The following is an 18774-nucleotide window of genomic DNA, read 5'->3' on the forward strand; positions in this document are numbered from 1 at the left end:
GAAAACATATTGAGGATGTTCTATGAGTCCTTAACAAGAAAACCTTGTAATAAATAAGCATAATATAATACTTAGACATGCTTTGTACCTGTCCCTTAAATCCAACCATTTCGATTTCTGTTACAAATCCTAACGACAACAACAGCCAGATCAATTGATAATGGAATCAACCCTATAGACTGCAATAAATCGTTACATCTTTCCACTGTCCAACAAGCAAAATCAAATTTTTGTAATAATTTACTTCATTGAATTTTTAACCTGCAAATATTCTTAAGATGACCAAGCAAATCGCAAATTAAGCATTTCCATGTGTCAACAGATGTAGGAATATTGGTTAAGTTACTAGCTAAAATAACAGATGAAGGATAATTATACACAGGCTAACACCAGAATCTTCTTGAAACATAAACCTACATACCACAGTAAGAAGAGCCTCCAATGCTTGTAATGCAGCTGTCTGGACAGCAATTGGAGTTATTGGTTTGCCTTTCACTGCTTCCATTTCTGTACCAACTCCACCCTGCTGCTCCTCAGAAAACCCCGTTATAGTACCATGCTTTCTTTTCCTATAACTTGGCAGAAGCAATCCCTCACTTGCAGCTTTTGAGCATGGGGTAGAAGATGCCTCACCACATCCATGAGCAATAGAATCCAGATCAACAAGAGCATTACTGACAACTTCCTGGGCAAGGTATTGAGCCATTCCTGCAGAGCCATCATAACTGTTAGTGGTGTTAGTGAAGGGGTATTTCAGTCTTTGTACTTGTTGAGAATGCTGATGTGTACTGTTATGTTAGTTCGAGTGCCTCTTACTTAAAGAAGGGCACTCAAGTCTTTTTCAATAAGTCAATAATATAATAATAGGTCTGGCCGAATCAAGGGATTAACTTTTTTCCCTAATTCGAACCAGCCTTTCTCTCTTTTCTCTCTTCTCTCTTTTCTTCTTTCCCCTCCTACTTCTTGCTGTCTACTTTACTCTACAGTCAACGAACAAGACAGAATTCTATGGCAGGTCAAACTTCAACATGGTATCAGAGCTAGGTTCACCAAATCAGACTTGCTAGAATTCTGCCTTCTGCGCATTCGAATTAGGGTTTCACTTGGGGTTCTCAGTTGTGAGTTGGAGACTGGGAAAAGGGCTGAAAAGGAGTGATCGCCCTCTTCCCTAGGAGGTCTCTATGCCTCCGATTGTGTCGTTGGTGATTGGTTGCTGTGGTTTCTAAGCCCTAGTTAGGGCTGGTACGTGTGGTGCAGTGGTGTCTCAGCCCTTCGTATGGTTGGCCTTCAGGCGATGAGGTAAAGTTTTTTTTATATATTTTTTTTGTTATGGAATACATGAGAGGTGTAGTACAGTTCGCATGATGGGTTCTCAGATTGCAGTATGCTAGGGTTTATGCTAGGGTTTATTCTGGTTTGTGTGTGATTCGAATGGCAATAGTGTCTACTTAATGGTGAAGCTTCCTATAGTTGTGGATTAATGTTGGTGGTGTTACAAGTGTGGTTTTCAGCTTTTGATATCGCTGAAATCAGTGTGTAGACCTCGGTGAGTAGGGGTTGTGGTGTTGTAGTTTTCAACATTTAATACTGCTGAAATCAGTGTACAGACTTCGGTGAGTAGGGTTTGTGGTGTTGCAGTTCTCAGCTGTTGAAATCAGTGTGCAGATTTCGATGAAGTGTCTGTGTGTAGTGTGCAGTGTGTAGTGCTCCTAATTCAGTGCTCAGAATTAAGGGAGTTCGGCAATGGCAGATAACAGTGATAGTAAACCTAGTGTCATGATATCTACTGACTACCTGAATGTCCAAATGACCTCCATTAAACTGAATGGAGAGAATTATGTCCCTTGGGCCAAGTCTGTAGAGGTTTTTCTGAAGGCGAAGAAGAAAGTGAAGCATATAAGAGAGGAGAAACCCCCCGCTAATTCTCAGGAGTATGAAGACTGGGAACAGGAAGATGCACAGATCATTACATGGTTGTGGAACAGTATGGAACCCAAAATCAGTGTGAACTTCATGTTTCTTGACACAGCCAAAGAGGTGTGGGATCATGCCAAGAAACTGTATTCAGGTCAGGATAATACCACTAGGGTATATCAACTGTATCAGGAATACTTCAATCTGCAACAGGGAAATCAGAGCCTTGAGGAGTACTATGCCAATGTGAGGAATATCCGTAATGAGTTAAATGTCTATCATCCTCTCACTTCAGATGTCAAAGTTCAACAGCAACAGCGAGAGCAGCTTGATGTAACACGGTTTCTGGTGGGGCTGAAGTCTGAGTATGAACCAGTACGAGCCCAGATACTAGGGGGATCTGCTCTTCCATCTTTAGAGGAGGTGTTTGCTCGTCTTCGGAGGGCTTCCATTGGATCTATGGACTCTAATGTCTCCGATAAATCAGCATTTGCAGTGTCAAGAGGCCGAGGTGGCAGAAGTGGGACTCGAGGAACCCAGCCTGGCAGGAGTGGTAGTGGTGGATCTACACACATCCGTGGTGGTGGTCGTACTGGAGGCAGAGATTCAGGGGGAGCTCGTGGTAGAGGACGTGGCTCGGGTCCACGGAAGTGTACTCACTGTGGTTTGGATGGACATACCATTAACTACTGCTATGACTTACATGGTCCTCCCTCGACGTGGGCCAACCATGCCATGACTAGTGACACCAGTTTCAGCCCTACACGGGAGAAACGGTCAGCTGACCCGATGCCTTCTACTCCCTCAGATGGTCCAGGCAAGGAGATGGTGAGTGTTCCTCGTGATGAGTATGAGAGGTTTGTTCAATCCAAGTCGCAGCAGAACACAGCTTCCTTTGCACACTCAGGCATGGCATTAATTTGTGCCAGAGGAAATATGTGCTTGATTTACTGGAAGAAACAGGATTGTTGGGTACTAAACCGGTTGAGACACCTATGGAAACAAATACGAGGCTGAGCAGTGATATAGGTGAAGTGTTTGAAGAGCCTGGCAGATACCGACGACTTGTAGGCAAACTAAACTATCTAACCATTACTCGGCCAGATATTTCATTTGCGGTTAGTGTGGTGAGTCAGTTCATGCAGAAACCTTTGGTCCCACATTGGAATGCAGTGCTAAGGATTGTGAGGTATCTGAAAGGAGCTCCTGGTCGTGGTTTGCTGTACAGAAGTGGTGGAAAACTGGTAGTAGAAGGATACACCGATGCTGATTGGGCAGGTTCTATGTCTGATAGACGATCTACCACAGGCTATTGCACCTTTCTGGGGGGTAACCTGGTAACATGGAAAAGTAAGAAGCAAACAGTTGTGGCAAGAAGCAGTGCAGAAGCGGAATATAGGGCCATGGCACATACTGCTTGTGAACTAGTGTGGCTGAGGAACCTTCTACAGGAGATAGGATATGACATCAGTACTCCAATGAAGCTCTACTGTGACAATCAGGCAGCGGTTCATATCTCTTCCAATCCAGTGTTTCATGAAAGAACCAAGCACATCGAAGTTGACTGTCATTTTGTGAGAGAGAAGGTGCTGAATGGGGTGATAGAAACTGCATATGTTAGTACGGGAAACCAGTGGGCAGACTTGTTTACAAAAGGCTTGAGTCGGGGGAGAGTGGACTACATATGTAACAAGCTGGGATTATATGATATATACTCACCAGCTTGAGGGGGAGTGTTAGTGGTGTTAGTGAAGGGGTATTTCAGTCTTTGTACTTGTTGAGAATGCTGATGTGTACTGTTATGTTAGTTCGAGTGCCTCTTACTTAAAGAAGGGCACTCAAGTCTTTTTCAATAAGTCAATAATATAATAATAGGTCTGGCCGAATCAAGGGATTAACTTTTTTCCCTAATTCGAACCAGCCTCTCTCTTTTCTCTCTTCTCTCTTTTCTTCTTTCCCCTCCTACTTCTTGCTGTCTACTTTACTCTACAGTCAACGAACAAGACAGAATTCTATGGCAGGTCAAACTTCAACAATAACTAATCAGAAATACCACGAGACCCACTTTATGAGCACAATAAAAACAAAATAATAGATAAACAGAAAGGAAATGGCAAGTAGAAAGGAAACGGCAAGCAGATAAAAAAGTCCAGAAAAGGATACAGGAAAGCTAGGTTCCTGGAGTGTATTTCTCTAAATCAGTGGAGCAGACGTCTCTCACTTAGGTCAGGTTAGAACATACAAGCAGATAAAGTTTTTTCTTTAGAAAACTTTCCAGCCAGGACCTATTCATTGCTTGGTTCAACCCCTTTGCATGCACTGTGACAGCTGTACAGGAGACTAAATCTCAAGGTTTGAATGAATAGTTCCATCTATAAAGCCAAATTTCAGTTACTTTACTCCCAGGAGAAGTTTTAAAAAAGAACCATTACCAAATGTTGGTCCCAGCAATCTGGGGTGTTTTAGGGTTGACTGGACTTAACCTTTGTCATTTTCTTGCACAAAGTAGCTGCTCTCAGACTCAAACCCACTTTCTCAACTTGTAGCCTGAGATTTTTACCATTGCATCAAGCAATGGCCCGTCTCCAAGGGAAGTTTAAGGAAAAGAAAAATATGCTGCAGCATTCATATCTACTATGCACTGCAATAGCAACTTAGAAGAATGTGTGTCCGTGCACAGTGTATAAAAGTTGTTTCCAAGTAATAACTTCATACCAACGCCCATTGATATCAACAAAATCCTCAAGATTGAATAAACTTTGACTCTTAATGCTGGAAGTGCACATCGCCTGAAATACTCTGTTAGGAGTCTGACAACATCTGCAGCATGTGGTAATAGTTGACTGCCAGCAGAAATAAGAAATATGAGTAAGACATGAATAACAGCATCATCAGCAGATACCAGGCAGAAGAAAATACAAAATTAAAGCAGGATATTTGTTACAAAGGTACTAAACAATATCTCTAACATTTGAGAATATGTAGTGCAGAGCAAACCTGGTAACATAAGAAGCACAACAAAAAAAATAAAATAAAATCCAATCGTCATCATCATCCAAGCCCATCCCAACCATATAGGGTTGGTTACATGAATCCCATTTTGTATTTAATGCATATCCATTGCTAAATTATTAGCACTTAAATTATTTCATTTCTTACTAATTTGACTGATGTCCTTTTTTGGGCTACCCCTACCCCTTCAACCTGCAATAGATCACTTCTCTAGGGTACTGTCAAAGGTCTTCTGTGTGCATGACAAAACCATCTTGGTCTACTTCATAGTTTCAAGGCACCAAAGCGAGGCTAGGCAACAGGGGGGGTGCCTTGTCAACTAGTCACCTAGGCGATGGAATTTTTTTAAGTAAAAAACATGTATCCTAGGGTAGTTCCCTAGGTTCCATAAGTATATTTCCTTAACAATTATCTATAATTTTCATAAGTATAAACTTCATGTTGAAGTACAGAAAATGTGTTGATTAAATAGAGCATATCTCCACGCTGTGCAATGTTACATAGCCATACATAAGAAGATCATCAGTAACGCAAAATTTAACAAGTCATCTTGTTTACCTGCGCACTCTTTTAATGATTCCAGTCAGAAGATCCAAACCACATAAGTGCAACAGTGGAAGCTCTGAACAAATAAATTCTCGTTGCATGACTGTTAAGAAGGGCAATAAGGATTGAGACAGTGAACCATCCACCATCAGCACTCTCCCAACAAGTACTAGTAAAGGGCGAACAGGAACAATTACCTGTTAAGCCAAATGTATCATGCTACTGAAGACTCCTAATTGCATTTATATACTTTCATGTATGCCAAAAAAAGAAATCAAAACTGAAAATATTCTTAACAATGCCTTTTTATGGTAATTTGCTTATCAAAATATTATCAACAAGGCTGAGGCTTTGAAGTGTTATGGTTTTGGGGAAAGATGGTGTGGCTGGATTGAAGGTTGTTTGGGAACTTGTCATTATGGTAAGGGACTTTTTTCTAGCTATTAGGGGATTGAAACAAGGGGACCCTCTTTCCCCTTTCCTCTTTACTCTAATTGCAGATGTGTTCCATAGACTTTTTTTTTATCAGCAACTCTGAATTGATTTCATTAATTAGCAAAAATTAGGGATACACCAAGTTGTGAAGGCAAATAGGAATAGAAAATTCTAGATGATGATAATGATAGTAAATAATGTACCCATAAATTTCTATAAAATTCATTTTTTTATTTTTTTATTTTTTTATTTTTTGTTCTTTATTATTAATCGGATGCATATTCAATAGACATTTATTGAAGGCAAATAGGACTTATCTGTTTAGAGGGTGGAGGGTAGGCAGGAATAATACGTTAGTAACACATTTGCAATTTGCAGAATACAATCATTTTTTGTGAAGGTGGCGATACCAAGAAAGCAAGGCAGTTAAAGAGCGTGACCAAGCTATTTGAATGCATTTTTTATCAATAGCATGCAACTTCATTAAAACTATGGGAAAACATGGTAAATTACAAGCAGAGGGAGGTAAACTATCATAACTTCCCTGCAAATAAAACAAAACAAATACAAGATTAGAAAGGAGCCCAAAACAAGGAATCCCTATTCACCCCTTGTTTAGCTAGCCCATCAGCAAATGAGTTAGCAGTTCTCCTCACCCAGCTGTATTTTATCTCGATATCCTTAGCCAGCCATTTGAATTTTTTCCTTTCATTGTTAAATTTCCACATTCCACCCTTGTCTTCCTTTTTCTTACCACCACCTTCGAATCACCTTCTGTTACCAGCCTCCTAAAGTTCAATTCTATCTCTTTCCAGTTTATCAACAAGTCAAGGAAAAATATGTGAATAAGTCCAAGGATTTCAGCCATTGTGCCACCCTTACATGGATCAACTCTATTAAGTCCTCAAAGTTTCTCTCCTTTTTTGAGAAAATTCTTGAAATTCTTTCCTCCCATAGGGTCCAGCATACAACAGCCCTAATACACTTCCACATTAACATACCTCTTTTCATTGGCCAGCTGAAGGAGGGAGAAAACAGGCTTTGTACATTCATTGGGGGGTTCGAACTACACCCAAAAGTGAGAAAACTCATTCCCAAATAGTTTTAGATAAAAGGCAAGACACCAAAAGGTGGTACCCAGTTTCCCCATCAGCTTTGCAGAGAGTGCACCTATGTGGGGACTAACAAGCCTTGGGTCTCTTTCTTTGAAACAGAATACATAGGGCTGGCAATCTTGACCCCAACCCATTTGACCCACCATTCTATTGGCGGGTCAACATGGGTCAAGTAACCCATTAGGATCAGTGGAAAAGGGTCAGGGTGGGTTGGGTCGAGGGTACCCATTAGGGTTAGGATGGGTAGGGTCGAGGGTACCCAAATCTGAAAAAAAGAGCTGTTAACGTGACTTGAACTCACGCCTCCTAGATCATCAACATCCCATTACAAATCCAAACCACCATGCCACATTTCATTTTGTGATTAAAAGAGAAATAAAATAGATTTTATTAACTTTCGTATTCACATGGAATTTTACACGATAGCACTTTTACAAAAGCAATTTTATAAAATAATTTTATGAAAAGTACTCTTACAAAAGCAGTTTTACAAGGTACTTTTACGAAAGCAGTTATAGAAAAGCACTTTTACACAAAAGCACTTTATGGAAGTACTTTTACGAAAACATTTATGAAAGCACAAAAGCACTTTTCAAAAGGTACTTTTATGAAAGCATTTTTACCAAAGTACTTTTACACAAAAGCACTTTTATAAAATCTATGCATTTTTTTTGCATTTTTTATGATTTTTCTGCAAAAAAGTTCTGCATTTTTTGTAATTTTCTAACTTTTCTGAATTTTTTGCAATAATTCTGCTATTTTCTGCATTTATCTACAATTTTTGCATTTTCAGGTGTACGGGTTGACCTGACCCGTTTTTGTTACATGACAGTCTTGAGAGAGATGATTCTCTCAAAAATGTTTTTTTTTTTCAGATATACAGGTTAACCCAACCCGTTTCTATCACGTGGAGTCTTAAGAGAGATGATTTTCTCAAAAATGTTCTTTTCCGACTATACGGGTTGACCAGGCCTGGTTCCTTCATGTGGCATCCTTGAGAAAGATTATTCTCAAAAATTGTTATTTTCTGGTATACGGGTTGCCCCGACCCATTTCTGCCACATGGCAGTCTTGAGAGATGTTCCTCTAAAAAACTTGTTATTTTTGGGAACATGGATCGACCCAACCCGTTTCTACCACACGACAACCATGAGAGAGAGAGAGATGTTGCTCTTAAAAATTATTATTTCAGGTATACGGGTCGTCCCGACCCATTTTTGTATTTATAGGTGAGGATAGGTGGGTCAGTATGTGTGAGGGTGGTTAAGGGTCAATATGGATGGGTCAAGTGGGTCATTATGGGTGGGCCAGGGTTAGGGTGGGTTACGACACTTTAACAAGAATTAACGATGGGTCATGGTGGGATGGTGGATCAATATGGGTGGGTTGGTATTCAACCCTTACCCAACCCACCCACTTGCTACCTCTATAGATACATGTGTTGACTCTTTCCAGGAAAGCTTCCTGACAAAAACTCCCAACCTGAGGAGGAATGGGCTTGCACCAAACCTCTTTAACAAGGAAAGACAAACCAAGAATGGCAAGTTGATAAGTTAAGGTTTTAAAAATTGATGCACAAGAGAAGGACCCCGAGGGAGAGGGGGTCCAAAATCTGTTCTCTTCCTTTGAAGTGCCCAAACAAACACACTCGAGGGTGGCCAAGAGGGTCAAGGTGCTACCCAATTTTGTATCCCTGACAGCCCTCCTCAGGCAGTCAGGCCTAGATTCCACCCAAAGCCAGAGGTCAATTCTAAAGGAACTAAGAAAGAAGAAATAGGCTCATTTTTTAGGTCGAAGAGAGCATCCAAGGGAATTGGTTCATCAATGGAGAATCCCCAACCTAGGTTTGTTCCCAAAATTTTATGAAGTTACCTGAATTCAAATCTTACCTGATCCAAGGGGAGAGTCGACAGAAGGTCATGGATTGCTTTCCATGGAGAAGCACTTGTAGTCCTTGCCAAAATTCTAGGATCCCATCCATTGTCCTCCAGCCCATGAATGCTAGCCACTATCACAACTTGTATGCTCTCTTTGACCTCCTCGCTTCTTACTTCTAGTTACCACCTCCCAACCCACCCTATGGTCCCTCTTTTCCTTTCCTGTCTCCCACGAAAAATCCCTCATCAGCTTTTCCAATTTATTAGAGACCTTTGTAGGGATTTTGAAAGATGAAAAGTAGACAAGTAGATTAGCTAGGGTAGACCTAATCAAAGTAATCCTCCTCCCCAAGAGAAAGATAAACTTTCTTCAAAGAAGCAAGTCATTTCTCAAATCTTTTCACCACTGGATTCCAAAAGCTTCCTTTCTTGGGTTATGTCCTAGGGGAAGGCCTAGGTATTGCATGGGCCACTCCGAAATTGCACACCCTAGAATACCTACACACTCCCTAATCTCCCATCCCTCCAAGTTCACTCCCACTATACAACTTTTCTCAAAATTCACCTTAAGATTGAACATTTGCTCAAAGAGTTGTACAACCAATTTCATATTCCTAATCCAACACATGTTTCCACTTTCCCAGAATAAGATTGTATCATCTGCAAATTGCAAGTGTGTGAGTGGTATTTCCTCCCTTCCTATCCTCTAACATCTCAACAAATTTCTCGAATCAACTCTATGGATCAATCTCCCTAATACATCTGCAATCAAGATAAACAAGAAGGTGGAAAGTGGGCCTCCTTGTCTTATCCCTCTCAAAGCTGGGAAAAAATCCACCATTGTTCCATTTACCAACACTGAATAATGACAACTCCTAATACATCCCAATACCCATTTACACCATTTGACCCTGAATCCAAAGTTAACCAACACTTCCATCAAAAAGGACCAATCAACCAAGTCATAAGCTTTTTCTAGATCTAGATTGCAAACCACTCCCTTCTTTTTGGTCTTCTTGAAATTATCCAAACTCTCATTTGCAATTAGGATTTGATCAGAAATTTGCCTTCCCTTCACAAAGGCTATTTGAAAGCATTTCTATTTCCTAAGTTGAATATCAATTTTGACAAGAATTGTGTGGCTGGGATGAACCTTGAGCAGGAGGAGTTGAATGTAGTAGTGGAATCCCTAGGTTGTTCTACTATCTACTAGCCAATGAGATATCTAGGCGCCCCTAGGAGATAATCCAAAGGAAAGCAAGTTTTAGAGTCCAATAGTAGAGAATCATTCTAAGAGACTGGCAACTTGGAAGAGGAATTATATTTCTCTTTGGGGTAGAAGTAGAATTACCTTGATAAAATCCACCTTAGCAAACTTGCCAATTTATTTGTTATTGGTCTTTAGAATGCCACAAAAGGAAGTGGAAAATTAGAAAAACTAATTAGAGACTTTTTATAGGAGTTTAGGGAAGGAAGAAAGGATCACTTGATCAAATATGAATTAGAGTGTAAAAGCAAGGAGAAAGGAGGCCTAGGTATAGGTAATTTAGGGAAGAAGAATTTATCTTTTCTAGGTAAATAGATCTGGAGATGGCCTCTAGAGAGGGGGAGATTGTGGCAAGAGGTCGTTGCTAGAATTCATGGAAATGTAGGCAACGGCTAGGATGTTAGAGTATCTTCAAGGGGTATTATGGCTTATCCCTAGAAGTCCATTTGTGGAGTGTTTCCTTGGTTTCTAGGTAGACCTGCTCACGGGTCGGTCGGGCTTTCATTGGTTATCAATGCAATATATTGAGGCCCAAGCCCGACCCCGACCCAACCATCAAGCCTACATCTTAGGCTCAAGCCCGGCCCTTGTAAAAGCCCAAAGCCCGACATTGCAATCGCATATCTGAGTGCACCGCAGGGTTAGCGAACTAGGGAGAGAGAGAGAGAGCGATGGACAACGATTTTCTGAACTACCAACGCTTTAGATCTGAGTTCACCGCATGGCTGGAGAACTGGGGAGAGAGAGAGAGAGAGAAAAGATGTCGTCAATCTGAGTTCACCGTAGGGATGACAATTTTCTGAACTACCAACACTTCAAATCTGAGTTCACCGTGGTACTGTAGATGTTGCCAACCTGATGTTGGGACTTGGGAGTGTTTGGAGCAGAGCAAAGCTCGATGAAATGGGGACTAGCTGCTGGCTTGCCGCTACTAGAGCATAGCTCGAAGAAATGGGGACGCCGTCACGTTGCTAAGAGAGAGTCGAGGACAGAGCTCAGAAAGATGTCGTCACGTTGCTAAGAAATAGGGATGAGTTTGAATGAACACTTGGGCTAGGGTTAGAAATATTATATGTTTAATAATATATATTATTAATATTTTTATATATTGTCGGACCGGGTCAGGCTTTTTTGTAAAATCCCAAGCCTGGCTCGAAATCATGTCAGGCTTAGATAATAGGGCCCGAGCCCGGGACTAATAATATGTCCAAGCCCGACCGTGGCCGGGCCAGGCCGTCAGGCTACCCGGCCCATGAACAGATCTATTTATAACCCTTATTAGGTATGATGATCGCCCTAGAGATAAAGTTCTCTTTTGGGAGGACTTTTGGATTGGCAACGCAACCCTTAAAGATCTCTTTCCTTCCTTGTACTCCCTTTCTTTGTTCAAAAAAGAACCTATCCTCCGCTTTGCATCTTCCTCCTCGTTGACCAAGTTCGGTTGGAATTGGGATTTGGGACTAAGGAGAGATTTGAAAGACCATGATGGTGGTCTTTTTGTCCCAACGACCTTTAGCTGGCTGAAGAGAAGAGGCAAAGTTATATGGAGATGTGCTCAAGCTGCATTGATTTGGACAGTATGGGAAGAAAGGAATAACAAAATTTTCAATGGTACAAAAAGGAATGAGGAGGCAATGTAGGAATGTGTAGTAAATAGGGTTATACATTGGGCTAAATCTTTAAACCTTTTTCTTAGATTTCTCTTTTGATGATATATGACCAAATTAGGAAGTTGTAGCAAGAAGTTTTGTTGTGAAGGATAAACCGGTTGCGGTTTGGGTATCACCAGAAGACGGTTTTATCAAGTTAAACTTTGATGGAAGCAGTCTTGGAAAGCCAAAACCAGCTGGCATAGGAGTTTTCAGAAATATTGATGGACACATTCATGATGTATATTCAGGTCCTGTTGGAAAAGGGGACTGAGTGTATGTTGAGTTTCAAGCAGTATTACAAGGAGTACAAATTGCTAAAGACAAACTATGGCAGATTGGTAATTGAGGGTGACTCTAAATTCAAAGTAGGTGGGCTGAAGGAATTGGAAATAGTGGGTTTAGAAAAACAGTGAATCAACATTGAAAAGTTTTAAATGGTTAGTTAGAGATATAAGAATTATCATCCAATGGGAAAGGAGGTCATAAAATGGGATAGCTGATTTTTTTTTTTTTTTGCAAAACAGGGGGTGCATATGGCTGGACTATTTTTGGCTCAATTGTAATTCTGATTTTGTAATGGAGGCCACACCTCGCACCTCTGTTTGGGTGCTTTTATTAATACCTTTTTGTCATCTTTAATAAAATTATCATTGCATGTCAATAAAAGCAATACAAAAGAATCGCATAAACATCACACCTGGGCAGGATAAGGATTAGTAAGCATTCTGCAACAACAAAGCATCAGCATAGATATTCTGTGCAGTATTAATTGCTCAGACATTTCAGTTGCTTGGTTGGAGGTTTCTCCTTGCATTTTGTTGCCTCCTAGAGGAGGAGGGGGTTCTTTCCCAGGTGGAACCAAGTGTTTAATAACTTCATTAGATTTAGTTTCTGCTGCATATGCAAAGAACGTTAGTCACACTAACACCAAGAAATGGAAGACTCAAATCAAGCATAGCTGGTGGTTGTATCATGTACCTTCTTCTAGACCTTGAAAAGCATCATTCAAATCAACATTTATTGATATTAAAATCTTTTGCAACATTAAGGACCAGCTATCTTCATCTCCTTTTGATCTTGGAAGTAATGCTAAACAATGGACAAACTTCTAAACAATAAAAACCAAACAAAATTCAGAAGACAAGAAAAAATGGAGTGCTGACATGTTTATATATACCACTAACATAGTTATTGTTTGAATTCTAACATTATATGCTTACAAAATATGAGTCTAAAATATTGCCTTTAATACTAAGGTGCATTTGATAACACTCAGCTCTGATATTTGAAAAGAAAAAAAAAATCTGAGAACAGTTCTGATCACAGAAAAGTCAAAATCTACTTTTCTGTTTCTTTAATACAGTGAACACAATAAAAATGCACTGCTATCTAGACCTATGAGAAATGTCTATTTTACAATTTTACGCCTTTGAGTAAATCTCTTTAGTGCTTTTGGATGTTGTTATAATTTAATGTTATTTTTTCACATGACTATTGTTTATTAATATAAATTCATAAATAAAGGCATCAAAACATTAAATAATCACAGCATTTTAAAATATTATTAATAAATAGAAAATCTATTAAAAATATTAAAATATAATAAAAATATATTTCATTATTTAAATTTAAACATAAAATAATAACAAATATGTAAAATATAACCAAGGTTCAGCACTTAGCCCATATCTATTTGCGCTAATCATAGATGAATTGATGACTAAACATATTCTAGAGGAAATTCCATGGCGAATGTTGTTTGTGGATGATGTTGTTTTAATTGATGAAACAAATGAAGGAATAAATGCAAAATTAAGCTAATGGACAAATGCCTCATAAAGAAGAGGTTTTAAACAAAGTAAGATTAAAATAGAGTATTATTAGGATTCGGCCTGCCCTTGAATCCTGTTTGACTGATAACAGTAGAAGTAAAAGAAAGAGAGAAGAAGAAGAAGAAGAAGAAGAAGAAGAAGAAGAAGAAGAGAAGAGAAGAGAGGGAGAGAGTTTTGGTTCAAACAAGAGAGAAAAGTCTACTCTCCCATTCGGCCAGATTTGTTTTTATATTTCTATTCATCTGGAAATGAGACTTGTGCCCCTACTTAAGTGAGGGACATAAGATCTAACATAACCTTACACATCAGCAATTTAAACATAAGCATAAAGACAAAAATACCCCTACATAGTCAACATTAACACTCCCCCTCAAGCTGGTGAGTATATATCATATAATCCCAGCTTGTTACATATGTAGTCCCCTCTTCCCCGACTCGACCCTTTGGTAAACAAGTATGCCCACTGGTTTCCTGTGTTAACATATGCAGTATCTATCACTCCACTCAGCACCTTCTCTTTCACAAAGTGACAGTCAACCTCTATGTGCTCGGTTCTCTCATGAAACACCGGATTAGAAGAAATATGGACCACAGCCTGATTGTCATAGTAGAGCTTCATTGGAGTGTCAACAGTGTATCCCATCTCCTATAGAAGGTTCCTTAGCCACACTAATTCACAAGTAGTATGTGCCATAGCTCTATATTCTGCCTCTGCACTGCTTCTTGCCACAACTGTCTGCTTCTTACTTTTCCATGTCACCAGATTACCCCCAAGAAAAATACAATAGCCTGTAGTAGATCTCCTATTAGATATAGAACCGGCCCAATCAGCATCAGTATATCCTGTTTTAAGTTTTCCACCACTTCTGTATATCAAACCACGACCAGGAGCCCCCTTTAAATACCTCAAAATCCTTAGAACTACATCCCAATGCGGAACCCGAGGTTTCTGCATTAATTGACTTACCACACTAACCGCAAATGAAATGTCTGGCCGAGTAATGGTTAGGTAGTTCAGTTTACTTACAAGCCGTTGGTACCTGCCAGGGTCTTCAAACTCTTCACCCATATCACTACTCAGCTTAGTGTTTGTTTCCATAGGTGTTTTAGCTGGTTTAGTACCTAACAAACTCGTTTCTTCCAGCAAATCAAGGGCATATTTCCTTTGACACAAGTTAATACCATGCTTAGACCTTGCTACATCTATCCCCAAGAAATATTTTAGTTTACCATAAATGGCCTTCTTTAGTCGGCACACCTTACCATCCTCCCCCTGAGCAACAGACGGGTGGTTGCTCCATATAGACCTCCTCGAGCAGATCACCATGCGATAAGGCATTCTTGATATCAAGCTGATAGAGGGTCCAATCATACATAGCAGCAAGAGAAATCACAACATGAACTGAACCAATCTTAGCAACCGGGGAGGTCTCTGTGTAGTCAATACCATAGGTTTGGCAGTACACTTTGCAACCAGTCTAGCTTTCAGCCGCTCTACATGACCATCAGGTAAGTACTTAACAGTATAAACCCACTTACAACCGACAGCCTGCTTACCAGGAGGAAGAGTGGTGAGATCCCATGTATGATTATGAGTTAGAGCTGAGAGTTCTTCCATTGCACGGCACCACCCTGGAGAGGCAAGGGCTTCCTGGACATCCTTAGGGACAACAACAGAGGATAACAAGCAGATAAACTGGCAATGGAAAGCAGAAAGGTGAGTGAGAGAAACATAATTAGAAATAGGATGAAGGGTACAACTGTGTTTACCTTTCCTCAAGGCAATGGGAAGATCAAGTTCAGATACTGGGGTTGGGGCTGGTGTGGGGACAACTGTCGGATCTGTCGACGAAGATGGAGCTGAAGGAGGAGCCAGTACATGTTGGCGATGTGTATACACTTGACGAACAGGTGGTCGTTTAATAGGTGGTGGCACCGGAGGCAAAGACTTGGTCACAGCTGGAACAAGAGGAATAGAATCCGCAACTGGAAGAGGAAGGGGAGGAGGTGATGAGGAGGAAGAAACATCATCGAACCCCAAGAAAAACGGAGTACACTCAAAAAAAGTAACATCAGCACACACAAAGGAAAGTCGAGAGCTAGGATGATAACACTTTAACCCTTTTTAGGTCCTGGAATAGCCAAGGAAGATGCACCTAATGGGTCGTGCATCTAACTTGTCCGTTCCTGGCCCCGAATTATGAATGAAGCAGACACACACAAAAACCCAAGGAGAAAGGGAAAACGGAGACAAGGTAGGAAACAAAGTGGTGAATGGAGAATGACCATCAAGGATAGACGTAGGCATCCAATTAATCAAGAAGCAAGAAGTAAGCACTGCATCACTCCAAAAAGGTTTGGGTACATTCATGTGGTGCATGAGGGATCGAGCAGTTTCCAAAAGATGACGATTCTTTCTCTCAACCACCCCATTTTGTTGTGGGGTGTAGGTACATGAAGTCTAATGGATAATGCCATGTTGGTCCAAATATTCTTGAAATGATATAGAGAAATATTCACGGCTATTATCGAAACGAAAAATTTTAATGTGGACACCAAATTGGTTGCGAATTTCAGCATAAAAAACAATTCACTCCTTTCTTTCATTAAATAAAGCCATGTCATCCTTGAATAATCATCAACAAAAATGACAAAATATTTATATCCATTGTAAGACATTACTTGTAAGGACCCCAAACATCTGAATGAACCAAAGAAAAAGGACTTGACATACGTTTATCAACCCTAGGACTAAAGGGAACATGATGATGTTTCCCCAACTGACACGACACAATCCAAAACATAAAGATGACTCAACGAAGGAACCAAAGACTTCAAAACTTTCAGCGAAGGGTAACCAAATCGACAGTGCCACTGGAGGGGAGAAAGAGATGACTGGAGAGCTATTGACGTCCTTCCACCAGCTTCATGCCCTCCACCAATCTTCATCCCCGTCTTGAGATCTTGAAAAACACACGAATAAGGGTAAAAAGTAATAGAGCAATTAAGAGACTTTGTCAACTTACTAACTGGCATATGGTTAAATAGAAATTTAGGGGCGTACAAAACTGAGGATAAGGGTAAAGGGTCCATGTTAACATTACCAACACCACAAATGGAGAATGTGAAATCGTTAACAAGGGTAACAAATTGTGATGTTGGGTAATGAGAGAGGGAAGAAAACACACCTGGAGTTCCAGGCATGTGATCAGAGGCTCCAGAGTCAATAATCCAAGGATTGGGTGTGGATGCCAGACAAGCCATACCTGAGTGTGAGAGAGTGGTCGTGTTCTGTTGAGCTGTGGCCTGGACAAACCTCTCATACTCATCATCTCCTTCCCAGGAACATCAGTGGATGTAGGGAGCATCTGATCAGTTAAACGACTCTTGTCTAAAGCTACTGTCACTAGTCATGGCATGATTGGCCCAAGTTGAAGGTGGACCATGCAAATCATAGTAATAATTAATGGTATGTCCATCCATACCACAGTGTGTACATCTCCTCGGACCCGAACTACGTCCTTTGCCACGGGTTCCCCCTGAATCTCGACTTCCATTACGACCACCACCACTACGACCATAAACCTGTCCACTGCTACCACTACGGCCAAACTGAGCTCCCCAACATCCACCTCTAACACCACAGCCCCTTGATACTACAAAGGTTGATCTGTCAGAAACACTAGACTTCTCGGTAGATCCAATAGAAATCCTCCTAAGTCGAGCAAACACCTCTTCTAAGGAAGGGAGAGCTGATCCTCCTAGTATCTGAGCCCGCACTTGTTCATATTCAGACTTCAGCCCCACCAAAAGTCGGGTCACATCTAGTTCTCTCTATTGTAGCTGAATTTTGACATCAGAAGTGGGGGTGATAAACGTTCAACTCATTACGAATGTTTCTCATACTAGCATAGTACTCCTCAAGACTCTGATTACCCTATTGTAGATTAAAGTATTCTTGATACAGCTAATATACTCTAGTTGTGTTGTCTTGACCCGAATACAACTTCTTAGCATGGTCTCGCACTTCCTTGGCAGTATCAAAAACATGAAATATTGTTCCATAACCATGTGATAATCTGTGCATCTTCTTGTTCCCAGTCATCATACTCATGAGAATCAGTGAAGGGTTTTTTCTTCCCTTATGTGTTTCACCTTCTTCTTTGGCTTAAGAAAGACTTCTACAGATTTAGCCCAAGGTACATAATTTTCTCCATTCAGTTTAATAGAGGTCATCTGAGCATTCAGGTAGTCAGTAGGGACCATCACACTAGTCTTATTGTCACTGTTGTCTCCCATTGTTGAATTCTGTTATTGCTGAATTCGGCACACTGCACACTGAACCACACTATTTTCAGCACTTATTATTGCTGAAAACTGCACTCTCTACACTACAACCCTACCCCACGGCTACCTAAAAACTCACCACACTGTTTGAGGATCACTCCCCCTTCAAATCACACTGAAATTTGCATAAACCCTAACACACTACAATCTGAATTCCCACAATACAATCTGAAACAAACTTATCATTTGATTCACAACAAGAAATTGCATAGAAACCTCTTACCTAATCACCCGAAAATCAGACCACACAAGGCACCCACTGCACCACACGAATCAGCCCTCTTCTCTTCATCGATTAGGGGAGGGCTTCTTACAAACCACAGCAACCAACCACAAACTGCACAATTGGAGGCATAGAAACCTCCAAGGGAAGAGGGCGATCACTCCTTTTCAACCCTTTCCCTTATCTCCAACTGTTGGCAAAGAAAACAAGAGAAAACCCTAGACTGGGTATGCAAAGAACAGAATTCTGGGCAGCTTCGATTTGCTTAGTTTTTCTTTGATACCATATTAGGATTCAGCCTGCCCTTGAATCCTGTTTGACTGATAACAATACAAGTAAAAGAAAGAGAGAGAGAGAGAGAGAGAGAAGAAGAAGAGAAGAGAGGGAGAGAAAGTTCTGGTCGAACAAGAGAGAAAAGTCTACTCTCCCATTCGGCCAGATTTGTTTTTATATTTCTATTAATCTGGAAATGACACTTGTGCCCCTACTTAAGTGAGGGACATAAGATCTAACATAACCTTACACATCAGCAACTTAAACATAAGCATAAAGAC

General features: G+C 40.5%; 1 protein-coding gene across 7 annotated transcripts in view; it reads right to left on the reverse strand.

The window, feature by feature from the left end:
• The window catches only part of LOC104586782 (uncharacterized), a 42505-nt gene that overhangs the window by 5076 nt on the left and 18655 nt on the right, over positions 1-18774 (reverse strand). For 2 of the 7 annotated variants that reach the window (XM_088904121.1, XM_088904120.1), the window contains 5 exons: positions 12797-12923; positions 12516-12709; positions 5485-5669; positions 4630-4757; positions 422-708 (listed from right to left, as the gene is read on the reverse strand). In XM_088904121.1, the coding sequence (XP_088760247.1) occupies positions 422-708; positions 4630-4757; positions 5485-5669; positions 12516-12709; positions 12797-12923 (921 nt within the window). Of the gene's footprint in view, positions 1-421; positions 709-4629; positions 4758-5484; positions 5670-12515; positions 12713-12796; positions 12927-18774 lie in introns of all 7 variants that reach the window. The other 5 variants (XM_010244132.3, XM_010244130.3, XM_010244131.3 and 2 more) reach the window with 3 other exon arrangements.

Source organism: Nelumbo nucifera, chromosome 4, assembly GCF_055504915.1.
Source record: "Nelumbo nucifera cultivar China Antique chromosome 4, China Antique-T2T, whole genome shotgun sequence".
In the NCBI taxonomy this organism is placed as follows: Eukaryota; Viridiplantae; Streptophyta; class Magnoliopsida; order Proteales; family Nelumbonaceae; genus Nelumbo; species Nelumbo nucifera.